Source organism: Ursus maritimus, unplaced genomic scaffold, assembly GCF_017311325.1.
Source record: "Ursus maritimus isolate PB19 unplaced genomic scaffold, ASM1731132v1 scaffold_1, whole genome shotgun sequence".
Classification (NCBI taxonomy): domain Eukaryota; kingdom Metazoa; phylum Chordata; class Mammalia; order Carnivora; family Ursidae; genus Ursus; species Ursus maritimus.
The window spans coordinates 42,053,648-42,072,979 of NW_024423343.1; the positions used below are offsets into that span (position 1 = coordinate 42,053,648).

Here is a 19,332-nt window from a genome sequence, read left to right on the forward strand (position 1 = left end):
CTGCTTCATCCATATACCAAGGAGCTCCTGCCTCTGGAACACAGAGAATCTTCCCAGGGCCGGTGGGAATCACTAGTTCCACCAAAACAGAAGCCCTGCATCCCAAGCTCTAAAACATTTCCGCTAAAGGGAGGTTAAAGTTCTAACGGGCCCTAACAGGTTAAATCTTAAGTGACTGGAGCCCAACTAGCCATTATATTTTTTTTTCCCTACAGAGAAAAGACCCAACGACAAGAAACGTTATTTACTCCAAATTGCAATTTCCAATGGAGAGGATACATGAAGGTCACCCTCCCACCAACCTCAATATCATCCTTAATGTACAATGAGGACAGATGATGGACCTAAGGTTTCGTAAATCCCAAAACATTAAGGAGGATTAGTCTGGCTTACGGAGGGGTAAGAATGGGTATGAACTTATTTCAGAAAGGCTTTTAGAAAGAAGTGAAATAGAATAGGCTGGAAAAATCTTAATGAGAAAATAAAATCATTTCTTGAGCAAGCCGGTTATGTAAATTCTTTCGATACACGCAAAGAAGTATCTAAGCAGGTAGTAAATAATCTCCTGAAAAGTAAAGCAACCCATCAAGTATCGATCAGCATAGTAACTCAAATTCATTCAAAAGGTCTCATATCGATAGAGTTAGCACGAGGGGGGATGCTCCAAACTGCACGGAAGTGGTCGGTCTCTATAATTAGAGCCCTACTGTGAAGTAAAAAAAAGCAAACTTTCAAATTTATACACAGCAGTCTTAGCACAATAGTCAAGATGCAAAGCTTATTCTAGAACTCTACTATCTATATGTGAAAAAAAGGCATCGCAAATATAACATATTCAAAACAGCACTCTTGACTTCACCCCGCCCTGGCCACCCCCAAACCACTCTTTCTTCGGTGTCATCTGTTGCAGTCAATGGTACCACCATTTGGGCTCAGGCCCCAAACCTAGCATCTAATCTGTTAATAAGTCCTCTTGTTTTCCTCCAAATTACATTTGGAATCTGACTACTTCTCACTACCTCCCACTCACACCCTAGCCTAAGCCACATCATCCTAGACAGCTCAGAGAAGCTAACTTTCTTCTGCTTCCACTCTTGCCTCCCTAGAGCTATTTTCCATACTGCAGCCAAAGCAATCTTTGAAAATCACAAATCGGATCAAGCTCCCCCTTACTTAAAACCTGTAACGGCATTCCATCATCCAGTAAAATCTCAACTCCTTACCTCGGTTCCCCAGCTCTACATGGCCAGGTCTCTGCCTGTCTCTCCAGAGTCTTTTCCTACCATTTCACTCTGCCACTTTCGCTCCCGTTTCAGGGCCTTTGCACCTGCTGCCCCCTGCCTGGAAGGCACCTCCCAGGTTGTTGCCTGGCTTGCTCCCTTGATTCCAGTCTCGACTCAAATGTCACCGCATCAAACAAAGTTCCCTGACCTCCCTATCAAAAATAGCACCCTCTGGCCCTTACCCTGCTTTGTTTCCTTCCAGAAGCACTTGTCGTTAACTAAAGTCCTATCACCCATTTCTTATTTATGCATATTTGTCTCTTCTACCAGGATGTCAGGGACATGAAGGCAAGGACTTGACCAGCACCTTTCACTGCCCATCCACCATCTAGAACAAATATCGGACACACACTCGCTACTTAAAGGTGGCAGTTGTATAAACGGATGCGACTGGGGTGCTCGACGAGAGCACTACAGCCAGAAGTGAAACGGCACATTCAAACGATCATGCACATACTCATCAGAAATTTCGATATTGAGCTTCTGTTTGGTTTGGCTGAGAGTCGTCCGGTACAGCTTGGTGGCCATTTCAATCAGGTGATCACTGCTGAAGAGAAAGTCTCCTTTACTAGCTGCTTCGGAGCCCTGCAAGGACAAAGCAAGACGCAGACTCTCATAATTAAAGACAGTGCAGGAGGTAAGTGTTTACAGGCTTGGCTGAACGCGTGTCTACAGTCTCTTGAAAACATCAGCTACTGAAGTCCACTCTTCCAAATACACAATAAGAACAAAAGCGGCATTTCTCCCAACTTGCTCAGAGCACTTCTAGTCAGGTCACCGAACCCTGTGCTCCCCAAAAGTTGGTAGATGGACCCGAGGCACCATCAGCATCCCCTGGGAGCTTGTTAGAAAGCAGAGCCTCAGGCCCTGCCGCAGGCCCGCTGCACAGGAACTGCAACAGGGTCCCCGAGTGATTTGTTTGCACATTCAGGCTTGAGAAGCTCTGACCCAACCTGTAACTCATTCTGAGACAGCGACTGAAAAAGTTCCTGTGATTTGGTTAGAGAAAAAAAAGAACAACAACAACACTCCCAACAAATATCCTAGGGCAGGGGCTCTTCACCTAAGCTACACGGGGAGCTGGCAGAAAGTAGGATGGTTGTGCCCATTCCAAGAAACTCTGACTTGGTGGGACTGGGGGCGGGGGTACGGCCTGAGCATCAGCATTATAAAGTGTAATCAAGGCTCAGAATCATTGTCTTAGGACCGGATATGCTCCCTTTAAGATCCACAGGAGGGAAAACAGGCTGAACTGAGCATATGGGATTTTCCTAAGTGTAGAAGCAGCAAGACAGGTGTGTCACCAAGTAGATGCATGTCCCTAAATGGGATTAATATTTGCTGACATCTGCTTATTCAGGGACTATTTATTATATGATAGGCACTATACATAGTGTCTCATTAATCCTTGTAACAACATTATGAAGCAGTACTGTTATTCTCTCCATTTTAAAGAGGAGAAAAATTAGGTAGGCACGTGGAAGTTAAATGACTTGGCCAAGGTCACTGTAACCTTAGTGAGACCAATTCCAGAGCCTACATTCTTAGCTATGCCATTCAAATCAGGAGGTCCTAGGTTAAGCTGAAAAAGCACAAAACACTAAAAAATCTTTAGGTCAAAATTATTAGGCAGTTGTTTTATTGTGGCTACATTCTTTAATAAAAAACTCACAAAGATGAACAAAGGGACATTTACTAAGTTGGTATATAGAATAAACAACAGGAGGAAGCGTAAAACATCCTTGGATTTCCACGCTTTTTCTCAAAATAAAGGACATCACAGTGAGTGCAAATCAAAGCTGCTCAGTGAAATTAGAACGCAATGCACAAGTTAATAAATGTGATTAGTCAACGCAATTTCAGTTAATCAATTTCAATTACCGAAAAACCAAGCCTGTGAGATTTTACATGGGATTGAATATACCCAAAATCTGCAAATCAATAAAAAGTTTATACATTATAAACTTCAAGTAATAACATTCTTCAGATGTGGAAAATTTAAGTCAGTGGCTCAGAAATTGGGCAAATGGAGAAATCTTTAGGTCAAATCAATAGTTGGACCTTTACCTCTTTGAGGTGGACGGCAAAGAAGCCATCGTTTTGTGAGCTCATCGATACTTTGGTCACATCCACCAAGGGAACCTCTGACTTGATCTGCCCCGACTTTTGATCAGCAAGAAGGAGATTATTGTTTGTTAAGAGGAAAATCCGGGATGTGCTCTAAAACAAAACAAAACAAATAAGGCTGTAAAACCAATGATCAAAAATACCCCAAGTGGTCCAGGAGTTTAAAGCATTCCTTATTTGCAGAAATGCCCATTTGATCCCATATCTTTCAGCATGCATACCTAGATAAACTGAGAACACACTAAACACACAGACAACAGGTCTTTAGTCATGTAAGTTTCAGAAAACAAGCAAAATTCCACCTAAACTTAAAGGTAAGGGGAAACAGCTCCCTTTACAGGAACTCGGCTGAGAATATGAAAGGTAAATCAGAATAATCAGAAAACGAAAGATGACTGTCCCAACTGATAAACACTTCCCACAGGTCTCCAGGGTTAGCATTTTTACCTTCCCATTGGCCCGGTTAATTTTGTTCACAACTTCAGCAATGATAATCTTTTCTTCAATGGCATCCTTCAGCTTCTTATACTTGGGATTCTTGTTGATTTCCAGGTAAGCTCCTTGGAATGGCTGCCCAACGCTAGAGAAAAATTCCCTTACATTAGACACAGTTCCTGATGGAGGCATTACTGGAGAAAGGCAACATGTCAGCCAATTCTGAAGCACGTAACTTCATCAAAGTAAATTTTATCCATGTCCTAAATAGAAGTTGGAAATGAAACCTGAAACCTATTTCAAATACACTTTTGATGGGATCATGGCATTTTGTAGGTAGGACTTTGATAAAAATCTTATCGCATGGAACAATCAAGATAGAAGTGAGTTCCAAGAAAAAGAGTCAAGACACACGTGCATGGTCTCATGCGAGGGGAGAGGCAATTCCTTCTCATTTGTTAATATAAAGTTAACAGCTGCCCACAAAGGACTTCTAGTGTCTTTCAACAATATGTGGCAATGGAAAAAAGGGCACAAATCATTACCGTCACCTGCTTCAAAGAAAAACTTCATTTTCTTGCAGAGAATAAGAAAATCAAGAGGCGTCTGGGGGAGCATAGATCCAGAGCGAGCCCTTTAGAAGAGACTACAGAGCACTTAATACTACCATGTAACTCTGGCTCTGTTTAGGCCAAGTATGAAAGAAGAGTCAGGCCTCTCCTCTGAGGATATGCCCCTAAGTGGACAAGGTAAACATTCAGAACCAGAGTGGTTTTCTTTCAAACAAACTCCACCTTGCAAAGTGGCACAATCACGCACTAAGATGTCCATTTCCCTAAAGGTTTGTGGGGTGACACTTTCAGGGAAGCCTCTCCCAAGACACCAAAAAACCCCCACAAAAAACAAGAAAAAACCCCCAAAAAAACCACCCAAAAAACCAACCATGACTTCATTTTGAGCTATAACGTTCTGACAATTTGCAAATACAACTTTATTTATTTTTATTTTATTTATTTATTTGACAGAGAGATAGCCAGAGAGAGAGGGAACACAGGCAGGGGGAGTGGGAGAGGAAGAAGCAGGCTCCCAGTGGAAGAGCCTGATGTGGGGCTCGATCCCATAACGCTGGGATCATGCCCTGAGCCGAAGGCAGACGCTTAACGACTGAGCCACCCAGGCGCCCCTGCAAATACAACTTTAAATGCTTGTGTTGTGGGCGGAGGATCAGGGAAGAAAATCCACGTAGGTGGTCAGTGTTTCACGGCTCCCAGCATGTAAAAGGCCGACACCCAGGAGGGCTGCCGCTCACGCTGCGGTGGGAGGTAAATTATTCCACCCTCCACCGCCGCAGGCTGCACGGGCCACCGTCCCTGAAAATGGATACAACTACCTCAAAAGGACTTGGCGTGGCATTAATATTTTTTTCTTGTTGTTCACATTTAAACATGTTTTTAATAATAAAAAGTGCTAAGAGCCTTTGAATTTGTTTCTTCACAAATGTATTTTTCTCTTTCCCGTTTCTGAAGAGTCATCCACAGGGAATGTTAATTAAGACAATTACTCTGCAATTTAAGAATCTATCAAAGAGTTAAATGAATGAATTGCTGGAGAGAGTATATAGGCCCTTTTCGCGTGTGAATGTGCTTTATACAGCAGGCAGTTTGGACAACTTTGGATTTCGATGCTCTCTGTTCGACTTAAAGGGAGTTTAGACCATCAAAAGCTGCCAAATCAGCTGACCCAGCAAGCTGTGTCATTTAAAATATTTAAACCACATGAGCTTGGCAACAAAGTTTATTTCAACTTTTCAAAGGAAGAGCTTTCAGTAGTGTGTAAAGACACGGAGAATATAAGCACAGCATATGTAATACATGTGAATATACTTAGCATATAATGCTTTCTCCTTTCTAGGCCGTCCTCTGGGAGAAGCTAAAAGTTGTTACAGATTTGGCTTGAAATCGTTCAATCTTAACTTTTTTCAGAAACATCGATGAAAAAGGGATATTCGGAATTCTGGGGGAGAAATGATGAACTTGGGAGATGTAAGGACATTCAGGTAAGCAGTCTTTACCAATGATTTCACTTGGCAAACTTAACAACTGCTGTTCCTTCTTTTATGGAGCACTTGGTGTCTACAATAAAGGAATGGATCTGGCTGCACAGACCACTAGCATCGTGCCCAAGGACTTAACAGAGCAAAGGTTATCAGAGACCAGGGCTTCGGGCAATACTCAGAAAGTGATGGTTCACTCTTCATTATCATGCAAATGAGCCCGACCCAGCTGTTCAAGTGAGACTGCAATGGGGAGGACCAGAGATTGCCAACAGAAATTCACTGGGCTGGTCTGTGAAAACGACGGAAAACTAACAGGAATTTACAATGTAAATTATTCTTAATAGACTACACAATTTCTATTTTAAAGGACAACTTCTAATTATTTAGTGAAGTGTTCAGGCTAATGCCAACGAAGTAAAACCATCAAATGTAATCTCATTTCATGAAAGTATGCTGTGAAAGCCACTGCCCGAATGTGTTTATGTGTATTCATATCCAGCTGATCATAAAATGGTGCATAAAATTAAAAACCCCTCATGGATTACTAAAAGCAAACGCCACTAGACCTACAAATATATCTGAGAAACTTTTAAAACACTTTATGGATAAAGCAAAGCCATAATACCTAGATGGGTATAAAGCCTTCTTGTCTTTGAAGAGTTCACTGGCTTCTAATTTTTCTTCGTAAATAAGTTTCTGCTGGTCTGTGAATTGGTCCCTGTATTTTTTACACTGTGAGAAATGAAAAGGGGGGGGAAGATAATCACTTATATAAATAAATCTTACTCATTCTTAAATATGCTAAGTCAATTTAACAGCATCAAGAATAAGACTAAATGCGTACAAAATAGCCATTTAGAAAACCAAAAGCATTTTTCCTTTCTGGGTTTTAAAAGGTTGGTCCTGGACAATGTCATAAAAACTACTGTTTGTATTGTGGAACTTGGGATGCTTCTTCAAAACACCGAAGGGCCTTGCTGGCATGGGCCCTGCGGGGAGTACTGACCCTCCCACTATGATGTCAGCCTCCCCCCGCCCAATCCTTTAATCCTTAGGCTGTCACACTCTTTCACAAAGACTCACAGTAAGAACAACACTGTACATCACAATTCACTGCACACATTTACACACACACATACAGACAACGGACACAAAAGCGTCACGAGACAATTTTCAACATGTCCTGTGCCCCATTATTTTCGATTCTACCGTATTTCATTTTAAAACCTTGGTCAGTAACCTACTAAATTGATTTCATGACTCACAAATATGCTACAACGATTGGTTGGAAAAATACTTCTCCGAATCCCCCATTACCATCTTACAATGTGGCCGGGACCTAAGAAATCTCCCCTTTACCTGGATTTTGAGATGGCACTGGAGGCAGAAAGGGAGTGGCTGGAGGGACAGGGCCAGGTTTTTTAGATGAACTCAAAGAAATTCAGTTACAAGTGTAGCTGAGAACCACCGACATAATTGTATAAAGGAATGTCAGCATTGCTGCCCACCCTTTCAGGAATAAACACATCCTTCTCATTCTCTACCCCCCATGCGAGGGAGGTATGGGCAAGATTCAGGGGCCAGGAGCCAGCGGGGAGCTGAAGCACAGCAGACCCCCAGCATTAGAGGCTCCCCATCATTATTCCTGAAAACAGTTCTACCGTCAGACTCAAAAGGAGAGATGAGTACTGAGACATGGGGAATCTCCCCAAAGTGACTCACTAAGTGAGGGGACGGAAGTGAGAATCCAGTTCCACATGTTGACCGGGTACCAATAATACATTAATCCGTGATAATGTCACTCTGCATATGCAGTTATGGTAAGGGACAAGCCTACAGTGCCCAGCAGGAAGAGCTTCCTGGAAGACATGTCCATCAATCATCCACTTACTAACTAGGAGCCCTTCAATCAATGATTATATCTGATATTTGTACATATTTAATATTCAATACACCAATTGACCGAATTATTAAAGTCAATATCTATACAAGTATTCTGTGTATTCACGCTGGGCGACACCTAAATAAAACGTGATGTTTTCATAAACTGAAGGAAGCTAAAATATAAGGCACTATCAAATAGATTTTCAGCTTCCCTTTAATTCAGGTAGAGGGAAACTTGAATCTCTTTAATGTCTTGCGAGGCACTCCGAAGCCTTCCTTTCCAGTCCACCAAATGCGTGCATTGTTTTCACGTACGTCTAAGCGGTACTCAGTAGATCTCAGAAAGCAAACTCCTACAGTCTGCAGGATTTCACTACCTTGTGTGAAGATGTTCAAACTTTATTATTTCTGTCTCAGGCAGTATTCCTTCAGGTGAAGATGAAATAAGGAAACAAAGCAAAACAAAACAAAAACCTGAACTACTTTAAAGCAACTGGAATGTGGAATGGAGCCATGCATTCTCCTTTCCAGCCAAGGAGGAGAGGAGACAGCCACGGGAACACCGGGCTGCTCTAGAAATCCTCACAGAAGCGAAGCACAGTGCATGGTTCAAAAACAGCGAAATCCTCAGGTACAGCTCCTCGAGGCTAAAGGAAGAATGTGGTTAAAATCTGCTTTTACATAACACTTCTCAAACACTCAAAATACATGATAAGGAGTCTCTGAAAAAAAACCCTCACGAGGCATTGTTTACCCTCCACAAGTGGAAGATCCTTTCTAGCTGCTTGTGAGTAGCGTCCAAGAATAGGTAAGGTCTTGGTGGCCAGTTCTTGTCTATTGGAGATAAGGAAGGCATCTTATTTTTCATTTCCAAGAAGTATTTTTGCACCTATGTTGGGTTTGACCAAGAAAATGCTAGATGAGTAAAATATGCCACAAAAGACACCGCTTTACATAAACCAGGATCAAACAGACCACTCTTCAGTGGAATTTAGCAAGTTTTCGTTGATAAAATGTTGTAACTCCTCTTTTTTACTCTGTCTTGATTGGGAAAACCAAAGCTCCACTAAATGGTTAGGAGAAAAGAAGAATGCTAACACTAATACTAATTTCAATATTAACATGAATACTTACACTGGTTAACACTAGAAATCTGTTAAGAGGTAGCTAGCAGCGACACGTGGCTATTGATACTTAAATCTTAAGTAATTAAAAAAATAAAAAATCCAGTTCAGCAGTCATATTATCACATTTCAAGTTAGCCACACGTGGCTAGAGTCTCCTCTATGGTACCATGAGGATAAGAACATTTTCTTCACGGCAGAAAGTTCTATTGGGCAGCACCGCTCTAGAGTACTTGAGATGGGCCAGGTACTGTGAGAGCTTTCTACTGTCGCTCCATTTTACAGGGGACAAAATGAGGCTCACAGAAGTAATCTGCGCTCGTCACAAATCTGTACGTGGCAGAGCCAGCTGGCTCCAGAGTTTGCACTCTCCACCACTACGTATACTTGTCTGGTAGATGGAGGGGAATGTTAGACTCCACCCTGGTTGAGTGGCACAGCCTGGCTCTCCTTCACCCCTCCTCCCACTGCCTTGTTCGCCACCCTTGCCCTGCGGCAGCTCATGGCGGCTCAGCAGGACAAGATGTTGGCATTTCCCTCAAATCCCTATGTTGAAATTCTTGCCCTTAATGGGACAGAATGAGGAAACGAGGCCTTGGGGAGGAAATTAGGTTATAGGGTCACGAGGGGTAATGCTCCCAGGATTAGTGGTCTTTTCAAGAAGACCCAGGGAAGCGCTTGCTTCTCTCTGTCTTCTCCTGTGAGGAAACCAGGAAAAGCCCTCACCAGAACCAGACCACACTGGCACTCTACCTTGGGTTGCCCAGTCTCCAGAACTGTGAGAAATAAACATTTATTGTTTAAGACACACAGTCTGTGGTATTTTCATTATAGTAGCCTGAACTAAGACACCTGGCTTGCTTGGGTTACCTTCCCCAGACTGTTCTCTCTGTCAAAGAAGAAGAACATTAAAATAAAATGGCAGAGGGGCAGGGAGAAGCAGGCTCCCCGCTGAGCGGGAGCCCGATGTGGGCCTCGATCCCATGACCCTGAGATCACGACCTGAGCAGAAGTCAGATGCTTAACCAACTGAGCCACCCAGGAGCCACAGAACATTTAATTAATTATTTTATTAATCATATGTGGGCCACTAATAACTTCCTGACACAAGTCCACCTGAATTTGGGGGGAAATGATAAAAAAGTCATAATCTCTTAGTGTCACAGCTAGGATTTAATTGTTACCAACAAGTCACTTATTATTGAAGCGATGCTATTAACTAATTAATCCAATAATGCCAATCAGCCATATAGAAAGTGTAAACTTACAATTCTCTGAAGTGTAAATTCATATATTTTCTTTCCAGCATTGGCTCTGAAGAATTTCCTGTACTCCCTACGTACCTTTAAAAAGAAGCAGCAGAATACAGAGGTTAACGTGCAGTCGGCAGATGCCCACACAGTTGGTGCCCCTCTACTAGAGACGAACACAGGTGGGACGAGTAAAATCTCTACGGGATTTTTCTGGATACGGTAAAATAACTGAAGCACATTCAGACAGTGGGTTTTAAATCAGAGAAAACGAAATTAAGAGATGCAAAGTGATAATACCAGAGTGTTCTGATGTTTTAAATCCTCTTAACTAGTGTTTAAAGAGCCTGATGATTTGACAAGAAACGCTCTACAGACATAGCTGCAAACTCACCACAAATCAAAATACATTTCAGAAAAAAAATTATCTAAGGTCATTTTCACTGCAGATTGTTCTTTAAAAGGTAAAAAAATGCCTGAAGAACTCTATTGCAGTTTCCAAAAGCCTTGCATCAGAAGACAGGACTTTGGGATTGCACACTGAGAACTAAATGTGCTTAAAAATAAGAATTTAAAAAGCAGCTTGTGAACTCTCATTATCTTCCATTTAATTGCATTAATTTTTCTCTCATCTCTGCTCCTGCCAGTTTCTACTAAGTACTATCACAGCACTTAGGACATCCTATTAGTTTTAGTTTCCTATTTGCTCTTTGCTACACTGTCATATTTACTTTGCATACTAATGTCTAACAAATAAATAACTAGCTGAGGTGTTTACCGAATGAATGAATAATATGGTTAAGTCTTGAAACTGGGGGAAAAATAGTTAAAATATTTATCATCCAGCTGTACATAAGAACATTAGATTTTAGTAAAACATTAGCCTATTTGAATAATTCAGACATTATGTACCTTTGTCTTTAGTTTTCTGGGTTTAATTGCACATATTCAAAATATTTCTACATTAGGGTTATAAGCTAGCCACCTACTAACCAAATTCAGTCTGTAGAAAAATGTTTTATATGCCTATTTTTAAATTAAGAACTTCACATAGGAATTCAGACTGCACATTTCTCTTAAAATTTTCTAAGATCTAGCAACAGCAAGCCCCATTTCTACAGAACAAGGACTACATGGACCGTAGGAGCTGTTTTGCCTTTATGAGACAGGCATGCTCCGAACTGCCTGAAGCCCCGTCTTTCCTAATCCACCTGCCCTCTGCTGCTTCCCTCATCCACCCGGCCTCCCTGGTCCCGCGGCAGGTGAGCACCAGACCCATTCTCTCCACTTGTGGACTATTAAGGTTTAAAACTTTTCCCATCCATTATACAGGCAGTTTTTCTTTTTGTTCCTATTCTAGGTTACTGATTACCGTTTTGCTTTTTTTTTTTTTTTTAGCCAAAGAGTTGCTAGATTCAGAACCATTTCGAATCTCAAACTAATAAAGTTAGAAGGGACAAGGAGAAGAAAAATGAAAGCTGTTAATTGGCTCCTGGAATTTTAATAGCGTAGGAAAGCAGGGAAGGTAAAGTGAGGTTTCACGTAAACACATGCATAGAAAGAAAATGGAAGTCCTACTATGTTTAGTTGAATGTCATTGTAAATGAGTTCTCTGCAACATGCTTTTTGATATTCACAGCTATATACAGAAGAGGCCTGGTGACAATGTGCTGGCATAAGGAATGGTTCCCCTCGTGGGCTCTGGCAGTCCTGAAAGGATCCCCTGAACTTTGTAATCAATTCCCCAAGAACTTAATCACTTAAAAGGACAAAACTACTGGTCTTATCAACAACATTCTTAAAAAAAAAAAAAGCACGAAATGATTACATTCTTGGACTTCAAAGAAGTCTGGCCTTATTTCATAACAATAATAATGGTAATACGTTAAAATACTTCTGTTTTATTGGAAACTGGGGGAAAAAAAGAGTTATATCTAGAGGAAGCCCAGTTACCTCCAACTAAAACCTACAATTCACCTACAAACTGAATTTGATTTATAGGTTGCTAGTATAAGCCCCTAATATGAAAGTATTTCTGAAACCGTATGCAGTTAGTTAAACCCAGAAATCTGAAGATAAATGTGATGTTGCTGGTAGAAATCATTACACAGAATAAAAATCCTGATTCAATGTTTTGTTCCTCCTTTTTATGAAAATCAGAATGCAAATTAGAACAAGCTAATAAAATAAAAAATAAAATCCTTTAAAAAAAGTAGTTATAGAATTTGTTCAGAATTCTTGAAACAGAACATCTTAAATTCCTATTTAAGGTACTTCTTAATTACTTCAAAAATTACTTGATGTATATTCAGTATAATCAAAAAGGTTAATTTACTAAGAGTTTATAGACTAAACTTTTAGGGAAAAATGCAGATTATTCAAAAGCAGAACGTACAGACACTGCTAATGCTGTTTAGATCCAGAGCCAATGGTTTCCTGGATGGTATTTAAATATTTAGAAGAAGATGAACTGTTATAAAATAACAGCAAAAATAATAAAGAGGAATAGTGTCAAAAAGGGGCCTGACTATCCCTAAAGACAATATGGATGGCACCCGATGGCGATGAGTTACTGACTATTAGGAAGACACAACCTTTATACTGCCTAAACGTTGTTCTCAAGGTTTTCTGGGGCTCAGTCATATGTACTCACATGCATCCTTACCTAAAGGAGGAAGCACCACTTTGAAATAAACCCTGTCCTGAATTAAAAGGCATTTGAATTAAAGTTCTCTCTTTAGCTGGAATGATACACTGCTGGTCTTATTTGTCCGAATCTGTACTTTTATGCAAAATCCTTTGGGTTCTATGCTGAACAGTGAGAACGGCAGTCACTTTGCAGAAAGCTCTGCCCAGGAGCCATCACTGGAGCAGAAGAGGTGGACAGAGGGAAACAAAAGGCTGATATCCCCCAGCTGGCCACTGCAGACCAGGGGTCAGCTTTTAGCTCAACTACTGTAACTCTGTCCTGTGAATTAAAAACAGAAAACAAAACACAAGCTTCATCCTCATAAAGAGAACATAAAATAGAACTTGGATAACAAAGCGTCTTATCAGATAAAATATGCTAGAGTGCTATGACTTTAAACCGGTTGTTTAAAGAAATATACCACAATAAAATCAGCAAATATTAGTGCACAAGTTTGTTTTCAAAAAGAAACGCAATTAGGCAAGATGACATTGTAAAAGACTGTGCAGACCATAAGCAAGCATCATCAATCGTTTTCTCAGGGTTAGTAAGTGCTAGGCTTCCTTGAGGTCACCGTGGGCAGAAAGAAGGGGTGGGGAAGTACCTTCAGTCCAAGCCAGTAAGCCCAAATGACAGCAACTGCATGCTTACGCCTAGCCTCCTCCTTCAAGCGTTTCAATTCCCTTCGAGCCTAGAATGTTTTAGATAGTAAATAAAAGAGATAGCCCAATGCAGACAGCACAAATGACCAGAAAAGACACCCCACCACACAGAAGAGCCACTTTACGAATAAGGATTTCAGAATGATAGAGGAATCGGGCATAATCATTTAAACGCAAAGAATCAGCATAAGGCCGGTGCAGCCCCTTGTCTTTTTAGTGCACTGAGCCTCTGTTCCAGAGGAAGGCGATCTGCGAGGTACCTAAGGTTAGCACGCCTCTGCCCCCCTACTTGCATTTTTTTTTCCTTCTTCCTTCCCTGTCCTCTCTCCCTTTCCCACTTCCGTCTCTCTCTCCCTTATCCAAGCCTTCAAACAGTGAGTGGAAGCTAATGCCTTCAGCAGCCTTCCTTCCGTTGCCAGAACACGGGGCTAAAGAGGCTATGAGTTTCTATGTTCATTCATTCGGATGTATAAAAAGACAGCTCTTGTGAACAACTGTTTGGAAAATGGAAGGAAGATGGGTTGTTTCTCTGAAGTTCAAACAAAAAAACGAAACTCAAAATCCTTCCCCATCAGAAAATCAGAAGTAGCCCGTATTGAAATTCAGTGTGAGCTCAAGGCCCCAAACAGTGAAATACACCGACGATAAAAAGTGAAATGACTTCTAGGTTTCAAAATCAAACTTAGGGAAGAGGCAAACTGAGGCATGTTACCGTGAAAGATGAAACAGGCACTGATGTTTCATTACACGGTAGTACTGACTGGGAAATGAGCTCACTCAGAGGGGAAAACCCAGGGATAGGTGTCGAAGCGTCCCTCTGCCTCTGCTAGGACACTTTCCTCCACTTACTAAAGGAGCTAGTCTGTTCTGCACAGATTTTTCAAGGGAAAATACAAATGAACAACTCTGGCGAGTGCTTTTGGCAAATGAGGATCCTTATACAGGCAAATGTTGACTTTTCTCATTTTTCTCACAAGATGGGCTTCTAATGCTGACAAGGTAAATTTAAAAACATAGGACTCCATTGATATTTATGTTTCTAACTGGAATACACATTTTTAGCAGAGATGACCTTTGATTTTCAAAGTAACAAAAACATCTAAAAGTCTCGTCCCTTGGGGTATGTGAAATGTTCACAGAGCCCACGACTCTGCCTGGGGATTAGCAAGAGTATTTCAGGAGGCCTTTGTTTCTGAACACAAACAGCTGATGCTGAAATTCCTGGGATTCTTCAGTGGCAATTATAGCTAGCTTTGCATGAACACAGCTTTCTGTTAAATCACAAATGATCATTCTTTCCACATATAATATTTTGCTTATAATAATCAATGGCTGCCACAGGGAGCCTAAAACAATTTCATTCACGGATTAATATGTTTTAAGGCATGCGTTAAAGGGGGTCCTATTATCATCAGATTGCAGAAGACCAACCGAAGCCCAAACCTTAACATTCCCAGCATGCCCCTCCCTGCCACCCCACCAAACAAAAACACCTCAAGAAAACTGTCAGTATATTTTGGGGGGTTGGAGGGAGGGAAGGGGGAAGGAAAAAAAAAACTAAACATGCACATTACTTGAGAGATTTTTTTTTTTAAAAGAGCAACTATACTAGTGCCTCATTAATAAGCAATTAGTCTCTTTGGCCTACACATGCTTAGGGATCCTGATGGGCACTACTGAGGCTACCACATCCAGGTTTACTACATCCGGCTGCGAGGACATGCACCAGCGTGAGCCGCTGTTAGCTGGACTCATTCGGCCCCTGACAGGCTAAAGACCCGAACTGATTATGGCGGATTCCGGGACGGAGGAACGGGATGTGCGAACCAAGTACCTTCGATCCAAGCCAGTAAGCCCAAATAACTGCAATAGCATGTTTATTCCTAGCCTCCTCCTTCAGCCGGCTCAGTTCCCTTCGCGCCTGTGATGCATTTGAAAAGGAGTTACAGAAAAGTTTAAGGCAAGAAAGGTTACTGCTGGTTCCCAAAGGGGAAAGAAGAAGACAGACACCAGTCACCGTCACACAGTTAACGCGGAAGCGTGTGCCGCCACCCCACACCAACATGTTGGAGGGACAGAGAGGTCAATGCGTGCTCAGTAGCTTAAGCCAGTGAAACACTTTCGGCCCCCGAAGGAGAGGGTCCGTGGCCCCACACGGCACTCCCGACCCGCTGCCTTCCTGGGGGGCAGTCTCTGGCCTACCTGGGTACCATGCCAATAGGCCGCGATGGTGGTGACTGCCTCCTCACAGCGCTTCTGATGCTTCAGTTCCCGCAGAATCTTCCGGGCCTAAGGGGAAGAATCACCCAGAAAAATGGAGAGTTAACAACAACAAAATGTGAAATTCCATGGCGATTTGAAAAAAAAAAACTTGAAGAGAACGTCATCATATCCATTCTCAAGTAAAAAATCTATAGCTTAACGAAAAGGAGAAATTGTTTATTAGGCCTCAATGGACGAGGAGAAGGTGGTAAATGAAGACGTCCTCAAGCATGACAGCGTAGCCCCCACTCAGACTGAGACAGCTGCTCCCGGGCCCTAACGTGGGACGGGGGAAAATCTAAGCACAAAGCAACAGAAACTGGTGCACATCGGATGGAAAGAACGGCTCTCAGAACGTGGTCGGAGGATCTCCAATGATCCACCAAAATCCATTTATCATTTTATTATTGTTGTACGGAATATAACTGTAGCTGTACTTTTTATTCAAAAGAGATGTTTAAACTTGCTAAAATAATCTCACTGGTCTAAAACCAGTGGCTTCTTCCCAGCAGCTGCCAGAAACTGATTTTGTGGGGGCCAGGGGCACGTGGTTTGGAGGTGCACTCCGAGTCCTGGAGGTCTTCAGACTCCAGCCATAGCCCCATGACCCAGTGATGAGGCCAAACAAGAACTGAGAGGCAGTAATGTCACTTCCTCTACGTGCTTGGATTTGCATTTTGGCATTTGCTGTGGACAACTACCACCGTGTCCCACAGGCCTAGACAAAGGTCAGTCAATGCTACTGGATTGCTGGCCCCGGACTCTAGCCTCTGAAGGGGCTCTGGGCCTGGGAACTACCTTGGAGTAGCCCCTCCAGATCCAGCTCACTCCACAAAATCTCCCAATGGGAAAGTGGTCAGGACAGGCCCTGATGTATCTTCCACCTAGAGCAGGGAGCAGGGGTCAGTAAACTTTCTATAGAAGTCCAGATGGTAAGTATTTTTGGCTTTGCAGGTTTTATGTTCGTTATCACAACTACTCAGTTCTGATGTTACAGTGCAAAAGCAGCCACCCACGAGATGTAAATAAATAAACAACGTTTTGTACCAATAAAACTTTGTTTATATGCACTTTGTATTTTTATTTATATATATATTTTTATATATATATGTTTTATATTTGTATATATATTTATACAAAATTTGTATCCCATATAATTTTTACACTTCGTGAGATGGTTCTTTTTTTGTTGTTATTTTAAACAATGCTTTAAAAATATAAAAGCCATTCTTTGGACAAAAACAGGCATAGGCTTGATCTGGTCCAGGGGCTGTAGTCTGCTGACCTCTGAACCAAGCTTGCAGGAAGGACCTGGAACTAGGTGATCAGTGCACTGTGATCCTCACTAGAATGGCCAAACCTCAGGATGTTTTGATCATTACAGGGCAGCCCACAAGATGGTCACCAGGAAGTTACGGAAGGAGTTGGGCTGGGGGTGCTGAGGTCCGGCAGGACACACAGGTGCAGAGGCAACATTGAGAGAGACAGCCCTCCGGATCTACACTTCCCCTGCAAACAGGGGGCAAGAGGATACTGAAATCATGTACGGTATTATTTCAAGGACTTCCTGCTCAGAGAACAAAGCTCTTGAAAAGAGAGCCAGTTGGAAGGACGCAGCCAAGACATGGTCACAGGGGCCCCAGCGTCGCCCATAATATTTATTCTTTCTATCTGACTGTTTACAGGGTAGGCAGGAGACGAGGAGCTCTTCCCTGCAGGGTGACCTTAAAGACATCATCCTTTGTGAAGAACCTGAAAACCCCAAATAAATAAGGCTCACTTCTTTTAAACTTACCTTCCAACCCCGGATATAAGACTGAATCACCAAGGCAGAACTCTTGATCTGTTGATACCTCTTTTGTTGCTGTAGGACAAAAGGGAAAGATATTAGCAGCTCTATTTACATATCTGTAATACACACACTGCAAGGATTGAGAAAAAGGACTTGCTCACTTAGTGCAATTAACCCTTGATCTCCCATATTCCTTCTGGGAAGCAATATGTAAAGAAACCAAAATAGCGAACGATCCAGAAGTATTACAGTTAATCCAGAGAACGCTTCAAGGATGCTAAATATAATCAATGATCATCACTTAAATAGAACTGTGAGGGTATAAATGTGAATCCAACCCCACTCCTGCACACAAGGACTTGCGGTGGACACCAGTCAGCAACGGCAAACAGAAACAGCATCCTGGGAGAGTCGAGTGAGCACCAAATACGTTCAGATACAGCCAAGGCTGACTCCAGGTGGGGAAGGTTAAGGCAAACCCAGTGAGCCTCCAAGAAGGCCCCAGGCCAAATGTTGGCAAAGCAAGCTCAATGCCCAGGGGCCCTTTTAACGTCCAGGGGTGATGCCTCAGAGAGTGGAGGCCACTGGAATCCTACCCCTAGAAAAGTGAGCTCTTCCTGTATTTCGTGTGGAATATTCACTGGCACATGGGCATCTGGGATTTCATCCCAGAAATTTCATAGCTTTTCAAAGTACTGAAGTCATGTGGTGCCTCTTTCACTTTGGAAATGCTAGATTGCTCAGCTCCCTTTACTGAGGGCTGAGACATGCCTTTCGGCACTCTGGGCTATATTTTGGAAGCTCAGAGGACACAAGGTGATGTTATCAACACATGAGCAGCAAAACAAGAGAAGACCAGAGAGAAAGACCTTGGACAAGTCACTACCTTCTCTGGGTCTCCGTTTCCTCGTCTGTCAAACGAGGAACTGCAACACCTCCCAGATTCCTCACAGAGGAACACTCCATGCTGTAGAACAAAGTACCCACCATCTCTGGCCACCACTTCTGACATCCATTCGGCATCTCACTGTTCTCTTCTGAAATTCCTAAATGGCTTGAAACTAACTCTATCTCACTTTTAAATTCATCTCATAGAACCATTAAATAGGACAGAACATGGATTTTAAAATAATCAGCAACTGAAAACCAGCATGGAAAAAATGTCTGAGTTATCTGGTTGAGGAAAAATACTGAGTGTAATCACTGGCTTGGATAACATGCAGTTAACTGTTTGAGGTATTTAGTTCAAATTCTGAAGCAGATGTAACACTAGGGCGAATTTAAGACTTTCTCTGAATGTGAGACTATTATTTGTTTCTATTCTCCAAATTCATACCCGTTGTAGTTCTCACAGAACATCACGACTTAATGATGCATTCCACGGGAGCTCTTTTTTGGTCTGGGGATACAAAAGCTCTAGACAGGGAGGAAAGGTGCAGACGGCACCTACTCTTCCTGGTTCACCACCTTGTCTGCTTCCTCGCAGCCTTCTGATGAAGTGCCCCCCCCCCCAGGTCTTCCTCGGCCATGCTATGTAAATTTATACCCTATCTCCCCACTCTTCTTTATCTCAGTACTGTTTCCTTCCTAGCTGACTACAATCTAACTGCTCTGATTATTTACTTGCTTACCCCCGTATTGTCCTCACTAGACATAAACCCCAGGAGGTCAGGAACGAGGTTGTTTTGTTCACGGTGCTCTCCCCAGAGCCTGGCAGAGTAGGTGTTGCAAAAGCATTCGCAGGATTCAAGACAGATGCATTCGCTAC

General features: G+C 42.3%; 1 protein-coding gene across 3 annotated transcripts in view; it reads right to left on the reverse strand.

Moving 5' to 3' along the window:
• Positions 1 to 19,332, reverse strand: part of MYO1B (myosin IB) — a 175,766-nt gene that overhangs the window by 5,523 nt on the left and 150,911 nt on the right. The window contains exons 21-30 of one of the 3 annotated variants that reach the window (XM_040642629.1): positions 17,568 to 17,636; positions 15,713 to 15,799; positions 15,345 to 15,431; positions 13,453 to 13,539; positions 10,178 to 10,252; positions 8,540 to 8,674; positions 6,527 to 6,633; positions 3,858 to 3,990; positions 3,351 to 3,503; positions 1,741 to 1,868 (exon numbers count right to left, since the gene is read on the reverse strand). In XM_040642629.1, the coding sequence (XP_040498563.1) occupies positions 1,741 to 1,868; positions 3,351 to 3,503; positions 3,858 to 3,990; positions 6,527 to 6,633; positions 8,540 to 8,674; positions 10,178 to 10,252; positions 13,453 to 13,539; positions 15,345 to 15,431; positions 15,713 to 15,799; positions 17,568 to 17,636 (1,061 nt within the window). The remainder of the gene's footprint in view (positions 1 to 1,740; positions 1,869 to 3,350; positions 3,504 to 3,857; positions 3,991 to 6,526; positions 6,634 to 8,539; positions 8,675 to 10,177; positions 10,253 to 13,452; positions 13,540 to 15,344; positions 15,432 to 15,712; positions 15,800 to 17,567; positions 17,637 to 19,332) is intronic. The other 2 variants (XM_040642630.1, XM_040642635.1) reach the window with 2 other exon arrangements.